Source organism: Cynara cardunculus, assembly GCF_001531365.2.
Source record: "Cynara cardunculus var. scolymus isolate 2C chromosome LG 16, CcrdV1, whole genome shotgun sequence".
Taxonomy (NCBI): domain Eukaryota; kingdom Viridiplantae; phylum Streptophyta; class Magnoliopsida; order Asterales; family Asteraceae; genus Cynara; species Cynara cardunculus.
The window spans coordinates 18,593,457-18,603,508 of NC_037543.1; the positions used below are offsets into that span (position 1 = coordinate 18,593,457).

General features: G+C 34.4%; 1 protein-coding gene across 1 annotated transcript; it reads right to left on the reverse strand.

Moving 5' to 3' along the window:
- Positions 1–2,204: 2,204 nt before the first annotated feature.
- Positions 2,205–8,377, reverse strand: LOC112529360. The gene is made up of 3 exons (XM_025140621.1): positions 8,172–8,377; positions 3,162–3,244; positions 2,205–2,564 (listed from the first exon to the last, which is right to left on the reverse strand). The coding sequence occupies exons 1-3, from the start codon at positions 8,248–8,250 to the stop codon at positions 2,529–2,531; spliced, it is 198 nt and encodes a 65-aa protein (XP_024996389.1). The 5' UTR covers positions 8,251–8,377; the 3' UTR covers positions 2,205–2,528.
- Between the last annotated feature and the right edge of the window lie 1,675 nt (positions 8,378–10,052).

The following is a 10,052-nucleotide window of genomic DNA, read 5'->3' on the forward strand; positions in this document are numbered from 1 at the left end:
TGTTGTGGCGAAAGATGCACAAGTAAAACTGAAAAGCCAACTTTTCTTCAGATCAAGAGTTCTTCTAACTAGGGTTATAAATGAGACGAGACAACTCGCGAGCTATTCGAGATCAACTGCATTAAAATTGGGTTAACACTCGACTCGAGTAGGCTTGACTCGAACTTGAACTCTACTCGATATACTAATGAGTCCCACGGCTGCTGTGTAGATAAAGCAAAGGGTATGGAAGTGACTATATAATGAACAACATAATGAAAGCACATAACCATGATATCAGCACTGATTTCGAGTTCGAGCTTCAAACGAGTTCAAGTTTGAACTTTATACGAGTTTATCAATTGCTTCTGAGTTTAATTGAGTTCAGATTTTAACTACTCGTGCGTTTTTAAGTCGAGTTCGAACACAAAAAATGACTATCGAGTTCGAGTCGGGTATGTCAATACTCGAGCTTAATTCACATCATTTACTACTTCTAGTTCCAACCTTCTAAAAGGTGATACATAGTATGATTTTCATTTGTCGTATATAAATATTATATACTTGAAAATAAAACATAAAACCATGGTTATGAAAACGTAGCCTTATAGTAAGTAAATGTTGCGTTATGTTGTGTGAAATTTACGTTACTTACAATTTTCAGGCTTAGAATCGGTTATGGGCCCAAGAGGCCAAGACTAGTTATGAAAAGTGGGCCTTGAACCCAGGACCCGTAAATATGCTTATATATACTATGTTATAAAGCATTTGATAAAAAATCTTAAAAACCATTTTTTATGCATAAAGTATTGTTTATTGATGCATATTACTTAAAATTCAAGATTACAAATAAATTGTGTATAAGTACAACTTATTAAAACTTTATTATTAGTGTAACTAACTGAAGATAAACATAATTAAATATAGGATAAACATCTCATTTTAAATATAAAAAATCTAAATACAATAACGATAATCATTGAATTCTAACAAAATATTTAATTATTATCTTTATAAAAAATTGTATTATTAAACCAAAAATAAAAAATGAATTAAAGGAATACATAAAATCAAGAAATTTTAAATAGTTAGTTTGGTACTAATATCAATTTTTTTCAATTTTTTATGATATATCTTCATATTTATATTTTATTCAAAAATAAAAACATTATCGTTTTCTTAAAACTACATAAAACTGTATTATATATCGGCTGAGACAAAAAAAAAAAATAAAATCGAGATATATCTCGCTAAATTGTGCGAGTACCTTTCTAGTAAATTTAATTAGCATTATTTATTTATTGTATAATATAGATAAACTTAAAAACGTAAATGGTAGAATCTCGCATATTTCATCTACATGATTAATTACGTTACTCGTATACTGTATACAAGTNAAAAAAAAAAAAAAAAAAACGAAACATTAAAATTGAGATATATTTCGCTGCATTGTACGAGTACCATTCTAGTCTCTACAAATATATGGTCATTTTATTTGTATAATATAGATAAACTTAAAAACGTAAATGGTAGAATCTCGCATATTTCATCTACATGATTAATTACGTTACTCGTATACTGTATACAAGTGGATGTTTGGTTAAAAATATTAATCAGTAATCAATGAGAATGATAATAAAAGAAACTGTTTGGTTTATATAATGGACTCATTCCCCAAAAGCCCAATTTTTCATTACAAGTTAAACTAGAAAAAATGAAAAGTCAATTCCATTTTCATTCCCTGTCATTTTCATTTTCATTCTTCAACCTGAATCAAACAGCCCTAAGTCTGTCACGAGTTTATTTTGAGCCAAACGTCACAATCAAACTTGAATGCATCGTTAAGAACCTTCACGATTGTAAACTACCACTCGAACGACATTCATCACAATCCCAAACTCTCGGTATTCTCCCAAACCGCTCCAATGAGTACACTTTGACACCAAAACACTCCAATGAGAAGACCAAATCTAATTTAAGGAATGGTAACGCATCAGATCTGATGTAACACCGTTCATTTACACCAAAACTTACGCCAACCGAAGACGAAAAGAAACACACCTAAAATCTTGCAATTTAGTATAAAAATTGGCATTACCTATTAGAGAAGATTTATCGTTAGCACCAATTTCTATCGATTTGGTGTTACCCATTCGAGTAGATTTATTGCTCGTGCTAAACTTTACACGATTTGGTATTACCCATTGGATATGCGCCGTCTAACTATCACCAAGGGTAAGATTGTCATTTAATCAATTAAAAACTGTAATAATTACACATTTTTTAAACAGTACGCCTTTTCCGTCATGGACGAAGAAGTATATGCTTCTTAAAGAAGAAACGAAACACTTGACTGGAAAAACCTTTCAAGTGTGCACAAAAGTTTAATAGTTTTACATCGATCAGATCTTATTAACCCAGCAGGTCTATCAAAGTGGGCTGAAAACGGGCAAAAAAGGTGCAAATAATAGAAACAATCTTATCAAATTAACATCTACCTCAATTTCTTTGTTTCATGGGGACCGAAGAGAGGAGCTCTACCGTCGGTATCATTCTTGCTTTTTACCTGTCATACCCGCAACCACCTGCAATAACCCGTTATTGACCAATTGACAATATTCAAGTTCAAGAAAAGTGGAACGTTATAGGGCATTAGCGATTTGAGCTCTTAACGAGAGCTCAAGCATAATAATTCTCGAGCTCGAGTCAATCTCGAACAATGAATAAAGCTCGTTTAATTTAACGAGATGAGGTCCGTAACATGAATGTTAGACTCGAGCCGAGCCATTAGAACATATACTTTTTCGGGCCAAACGTGTTCATATGTTTATAAATCATACAATTAAAATATAAAAATTATTGAACTCCCTCTGGCCAATAAACAAGTTAATCGACCTCAAAGCTTGATTTTTAGGTATAATGTATAATTCGAATTTGTCAAACGAGCATCGAACTCGAGCTTGAACATTGAAAAGATATTCAAGCTCGGGCATTAGTTTGAGAAAGTTATTCGAGCTTGCCCTGGTACTACTTTCTCAAGCCGAGCTCGAACAACTAGCTATTTGATTTGAGTCAACCCGACCCTGATTGTTAACACCCCTAGGATCAAGTAACAAGGCCAGAACCAGAGAAGAGCTGTCATCAACATCAATTCAGATTACACAACAACATGCGGTACTCACATCGCTTAAAGCAGGTTGAGGAACTTGCTTGGATGATTCGAAGGAATCCAACATGGGCCTCACAAAAGCAGGAAGGAACAGACCTAAAATTCACAGTAAAAATTAGGTATATGAGGGGATTCTTTTGACGAACTGGTAACTAAAGTTAACCACAAGATGTGGACTAAATTCCCAGGCGGACAAACATATTTGATGTCAAAACTCATCATTGAAACAAATAAGATGTTGGATATGGTCTTATATTTCAAACCGTTGAAGTGGTGAGATGGTATGGATCCGGTTATAATAGCAGTATTACACATTGTCTTTCTTTAATGTATGCATCACACTGAAATTCACAAGATATAATAGGAATCCTATAAACATGTAAGCAAAATCAATGAAGCATGCAAAAGCCATGTTCGATTTTTTGTTATGTAACTATTATTATTTGGTAATTAGCCATCTTAGCACGTGATTAGAGAACAGCGTGAAGCTATGAAGCAACGATTTCAGTTGGCAGGTGCATAACGATAGACCTGGAAATTGCTTCACATATTACAGGAGGAAAAAAAGGTTGGGGGTTTATAATCTTCATACCTGTGGGTAGAAGTGACTCAAGGACTCTTTAGTCTTGTCACTTGTAAGCAGGTGTTTTGTTAAGAAGCAATAAGTAATTGGTGGAGCTGGGGTGAGTTAGCAGTTGGTCGGGGCCCTTGGCAGTAGCATATAAGAGGGAGGGTGATGAGCGGGAACGTTTGTTCATTTGTATAGTCATGAAGAGATCCAACCTCTCTAAAGTGGGAAACTTTCAATGACATTGATGAGTTCCTTTTTCTTCTTCTGAATTACCATTTTTGTTGAGACATTGCTCAAAAAATGGTATCAAAGCCTCAATCCTACATCATGCCCAGATTGGTATCATCAAGGGTGGGAAATGGAAAGAAGCCTGGGCAGGGGTGGACCTAGCTCAGAGCATATGGTATCTTGGGCTACCACTTCATTGTCCTGACATGGTGGAAAAAATTTACACTCTTAAGGGTGTCAGCAATTTTATTAGAAATGTGCCACCGTTTTGGTTAAATGAAACAAAACAAGGTGCTGACTAATGATAAGAGTTCTCATAAAGAAAGAGGAGGTCATAGATTCAAGTTTCGGTGAGCAGATTTTGTGATGGTTTTTTTTTATTAAAGATGGTCCATTAATGAATTAGCCGGCCCAACCTAGGTTGCCTAATTTCTTATTGCTTTCTACCATCTTCCCTAAGTTGTAGCTATAATTAATTTTTACTAATTATTATTTTATAATTAATTTTTATTTACTTTTATACTGTACCATTGGTGCAAAAATTGTCTAGGTCCTCCTCTTAGCCTGGGTATGGTTCATGCCAAAGTGGTTGTATTAGAAGAGATCATGCAAATGATTATGCAGCAATCTGGAGCGCTGCTGCAGTTGCATGAAAAAAGTAGAAACAGCCGAGAGACGAGAGATACAGGTGAAAGAGCGGAGTCAGGCAAGTAGGGTTGATGAGCATACCGGTGAAAAGGGCAGTCTGGGCAATTATAGGCGACTGGAGATACCAGTGTCTGATAGAACCGGCCCCAATGGGTGAATTCTACGGCTGAGAGGTTTGTTCGATGAGGATGCGTTTGGTACAATGGCCAGGACAGAACTAAGGAGCACTTTTCCATGTTTGGCAGGACTTTTATGTGGAACAAGGTGGAACAGACCTGTATTTTACCAATATAACCTCAAAATAAAACTTTGTTCTCTTCTAAAACATCAAATATGCCTCCTACTTTACATTCATTCATTCTTTAAATTTTATTTATTGTATTTTATGATTTTTAAACTTTCACTTTACTGTCCTCAAAATATTATTGCTACATGGTTTCTATATTTTGATTAATTTATGTAATTTATTAAATATTAATAATAATAAAATAATATATAAAATGCATAAAATAAAAATCAGAAACTACATGAACTTCTTATTTTGGTGTCATTTTAATCGTCTTGTGGTAATGATATATTTTGTTCTAAAATTATTTTTTTATTATAGTTTATAAATTACAGAAATTAATCAAAATTTATAGAAAATATAAACTCATTAGAGGTAAATTGGTCATTTTATTTGTTTTGTCATGTCCAGTTCTGTCTTACCAAATGTTGAACTGTTCTGTCCTGCCTGTCAGGATGCCAAACGCACAATGAACAAACTAACTAATCAGGAACTCCTGAAAGTTGCTGTCATTTCATTTTAAGGCGACACATTAAGGTGGATACCACTGGGAGAATGAAAAAAGGCCAATAACACAGTGGGAGGAATTGAAGACTTTGCTGTTCTAGCAATTCAGATCTGCGACGGAAGGGACTTTGTGCGAACATGTTTTAGCTAAGACAGGACGGAACGGTGTTGGAGTATAAATGAAAATTTGTGGGGATGGCTGCTCCATTAGAGGGGATTCCTTAACAAGTTTATGTCAGTTAATTCATCAACCGACTGATGCGAGAGGTGACAGCGGAAGTGATGCTTCTAGCTCCTGTAGGATTAAATAAACCCATAGCACTATCGAAGTGGCCTCGATGGTAGAAGAAAGCAGACCATCTTAGCTCCTGTGGGCAAGGGAAAAAGTTTCAGGCGGTTCAATGTGTTGAAACGAGGATTAAGGGTAGTTGGGAACTTCGGATGAAAAAATGGGTCGATGAGGAATAGTAAGGTAAATAATACAGGTTCAAAAAGAACACAAGAATTTACAAAGTTGACAGACAAAGAACTCAAACAGAGAAGACAACAAGGTTTATGTTATCATTGTGATGAGAGATATTCTCTGGGCCACCGTTATAAGAAAAAAGAGTTAAGCATGCTGGAGGTCCTGCAAGATGATGGAGAAGAATTGGAGAAGGTAGACGAAACAGATGAAAACTATGCGAAAGAATTGGTTAATATGAATAAAGGGCAAAACATGGAGATATATTTAAACATGGTTATAGATTTTTCTAATCCTCCTAAGACGATGAAAATGGAGTGTATGGTTGGAAAACAGAATGTCGTAGTGCAGCATCTCACGACTTCATCTCTTCAAAGTTGGTAGATATCATGGACTATTGGTGAGACCGACAGAAGGATATGGTATCTCTTGGGTGCTGGCGAGGCTGTAAAAGGAGGGGGGTGTCAACGGATAAAGAGTATGGATCCAAGGGAGTTAAATATTTGATCACTTCTTGCCTTTGAAGCTGAGCAATTCAAATGTTATTTTAATTAGGAATGCAATGATTAACTACTTTATGCACAATATGGGAATAGCAAACCCAGGTGATGAAATTTTAGATGGGAAAGAAACAGGTCAAGTTGAAAGGAGATCTCACAGCACCTAAATGATAATGGAGAATTGGTAGTGGAACCAAAGTTGTTATTACAATGCAAATTGAAGAGTAATGGTGTCTTTTGGAGGTAATAACTAAATGGAAGTGTTTACGTTTATTTGAAGCCTCGTGAGAAGATGTTGACTCGATTAGCACACAATTTCCCGCTTTCAACATCGAGGACAAGGTGCAAGTTTGGCAGGCAGGTAATGATAATTAATAAACATGGAATACGCTTCACATAAGGGGTAGAAGAGACTAAGGGCCCATTAGTCTTTTCACTTGTGGGCAGGTGTGTTGTTAGGAAATAGTTGGGAATTGGTGGAAGGTGGGGCTGGGGTTAGTGGCGAACCTGGCTGGCAGTAGCATATAAGGAGAGAAGTGATGGTGGGAAGGGATATCAATTTGTATAGTCGGGGAGAGATCCAACCTCACTAGAGTTGGGAAACTTTCAATAAATTTCATAAGAATTCCTTTTCTCTTCTTGTGAATTGACCATTTTTGTTGAGATAAAGCTCAATCATATGCTCCTAATTAGAGATAGATTCATAGGAAGTCCATAATTCTTAGGATAATAAAGTATATATCTAAAATACATCACCAAAAAAATGTTAAAGAATAGAAAACCAGAAAGCATATATTTGCAAAGAGCTCCCCAATGAGGCTTGATTAACTTATCGCCACATGTATGGATTTAGTTTCACAAGCATGCTTAAGAATTTTATGACTGCAAAAGCTGAAAGTACTTCAAAGTTGCAATACCAATCATTCTGAGTCATCAAAAAATGATGACAATGCAAGATATCTTAAAGATATATTTCAACCTCAAATAGGGATGTCAATTATTTACAGCTTTGTTTACTTCTATGATAAAGTATTCAATTTTGTAGACATCGATCAACATCTAATTCACTTCCTTTTTCATGAAACTAAGACACTGACATGGGGGAAAAAAGATGTTGTAAGAATGATTTCAACATTTTCAAGACAAGGACAAGCTTTGACGTGAACTCGTGAAGGCAAAGATGACTTCCAAGATCAAGGGGTCTAACTCTAAGTGTCTTAAGTCTATAGCTTAGCTTGACTTATAAAATTGGGATTTGCTGCTGCCTATCCATGAAGGATATAACAAGCACAATGGCCAGCTAAATGGTTCAAAAGATCTATAATTTGCTCATCAGAAACATGACTGCTGGAAGATATTTTACTTCATTTTTTATGTCCAATGTAAAACTTTAAAGTCGGCAGATATAATTACATGACACCAAAAGTTGCATATCCCTGAATTCAAGATGCTAGATTGAATAGAAGACAATATTGTTCTTTCAAAGAAGACAGAAGGTAAGATCAATTTGACCCTGAATTACAAGATATTACCACCTAAGGATGGGATCAAACACCATGAATCTAAATCCACATGATATTCAGAAAAAATAAGTTGAAAATGCAAAAACAACCAGAATTCAAATAATACACTAATGAACAAAAGATGATTCCAATCACGAAAGCACAAGTTCATACAATCCAAATATCCCATGAACCCAACAAGATAAAGATCTACGCTAAGCATAGAATGTAAGTTAGGTAGTGAATAATGTTAAATTGGATCCGATCGGAAGAAAACTACAGAATCTAGGGTTCATGTAAGAGAAAGGGGGTTCGTACCAAAACCACCGATGAGGCAAGAAGCAGCAACAATAGGCTCTTGGACGATGAACATCTTGAGTTTCTCCATCACCGCCATTTCACTTCTATCTTCTCGTTATGCAGCTTCCTTATGGCCTCTGTCTCCGGTGTGTGTCGTCAATGGTAGCTTTCAACAGTTTAGGGTTGTAATAAGGGGAGCCGGCTTGACGGCTTCGTTTGGGATCGAGCTAGGTTTGACCATTTGTTGACTTGAATTCGGCTCCCATTTAAACTTGTTTTTCCGAAACGAAGGAAAATAAAATTATTTTTCTGTGTGTTTTTTAAAAGTAAAATTGTATCAAAATGGAACCAATTTTTATCTGATTTTTATTTTGGGGAACCAACTTTTAAAATCGTCATTTTGGGGAACCAACTTGCACCTGATTCCTATTTTGGGAAACCAACTTGCAAAATAATTATAGAAAAATAACTAAAATTCGTTATTTTTCAAAAATTAATGCAATAAAATCTATTTTTCATTTCAAATCTCGTTTTTTTTTTAATTTAGATATCAAATTGAAGATTTTTTCAAAAAAAATCTAAATTACCACAATAAAAATTGTTTTTTACTGATGAAATAAAAAATCAATTTAATAGAAAAAATTAATTGATGCAATAAAAAATAAATATTAAATATCACATTCAAGATTTTTATATCTAACCAATCTGTATCAATATTAAAGTTTAAATCAAATTTAGCAAATCAAACCAAAAGTTTGATAGAGACCTTTAAATTACCTGTTACATGTTCAACAGATCAACCAAACCCTTAAATAAACAAAAAGTTTGATAGATACCCATAAATGACGATTTTGAAAGTTGGTTCCCCAAAATAAGAATCAGACGAAAGTTGGTTCCATTTTTGTGCAAATTTTCCCTTTTTGAAACTTGAAAGAGAATCAAGAAAAATAATTAAAAGAAAATGAAAAATATCATTTTTATCAGAGAAATTGACTAAAATGATCATTTTTTTATTAACATATATATCCAACCCGCTATGCGAGCCGACTAATTCCAAGACGACTAGCTGATTTGCAAATAACTCGGAGTCACCGCATTTGAACCTTCGTGACCACAAAGGGATTTTATTCCTTCTTGGATTTGAACTTGGGACCTCCTGCTACTTTTGACCTTTGGAGCCAAGCTCAAAAAATAACCATTTTTTAGAGCTTGATGGATAATAAATATTTGATTTAGAAGTAAAGGACTTGATGGATAATAAACACCAGATAAAAAAGTTGTTTTTTTAAAATCGTCCAAAATATCGTATAACCCCTTAAGCACTCCTCAATCTAATAGACTGATACTATTACGAGAATGATAAGTATTATAAAGTGCACGCAAATCATGTCTTTGTTGACTTGCCATCTTGCATCTATATGCCGAGTAGTGGTTTTGAGTATCAGTGCGGGAATTCTTCAAATATAGTCGAAGTTGTAAAAAACTTAGGGGCCGTTTATCAAACGCCTATTTGGGTAACAATGAAGTTCTATTTACTCAACAAATTTTCCCCTCTTCTTTTGTTTGTCTACCACTTTTTATATTATATTTATAGTATACGTAATTATTATAATATAATTATAATAATAAATAAAATAGGTAATAACTCTAAAAAAACGTTCTGATACGTCTGTAAAAAATCGAAACTAACACTAGGAATCTTTGACGAACAGTATCACGAATCATTATTATTTCGACACAAGAAAAGGATTGTCTAATGGATAGGACAGAGGTCTTYTAAACCTTTGGTATAGGTTCAAATCCTATTGGACGCAATTTTTTTCCAGATATTTTTTTAGATTTCGATATCAAAAAATAAATTTTGAATGATTTGAATCCAAAACGCTTGAGTACTCTTTT

Coding starts and splice junctions, on each gene's coding strand:
- LOC112529360 (XM_025140621.1), bottom strand. CDS start 8,250: ATGGCGGTGATGGAGAAACTCAAGATGTTCATCGTCCAAGAGCCTATT. Junction 3,245..8,171: donor TTGCCTCATCGGTGGTTTTG/GTACGAACCCCC, acceptor TGTGAATTTTAG/GTCTGTTCCTTCCTGCTTTT. Junction 2,565..3,161: donor CTCAACCTGCTTTAAGCGAT/GTGAGTACCGCA, acceptor GGGTTATTGCAG/GTGGTTGCGGGTATGACAGG.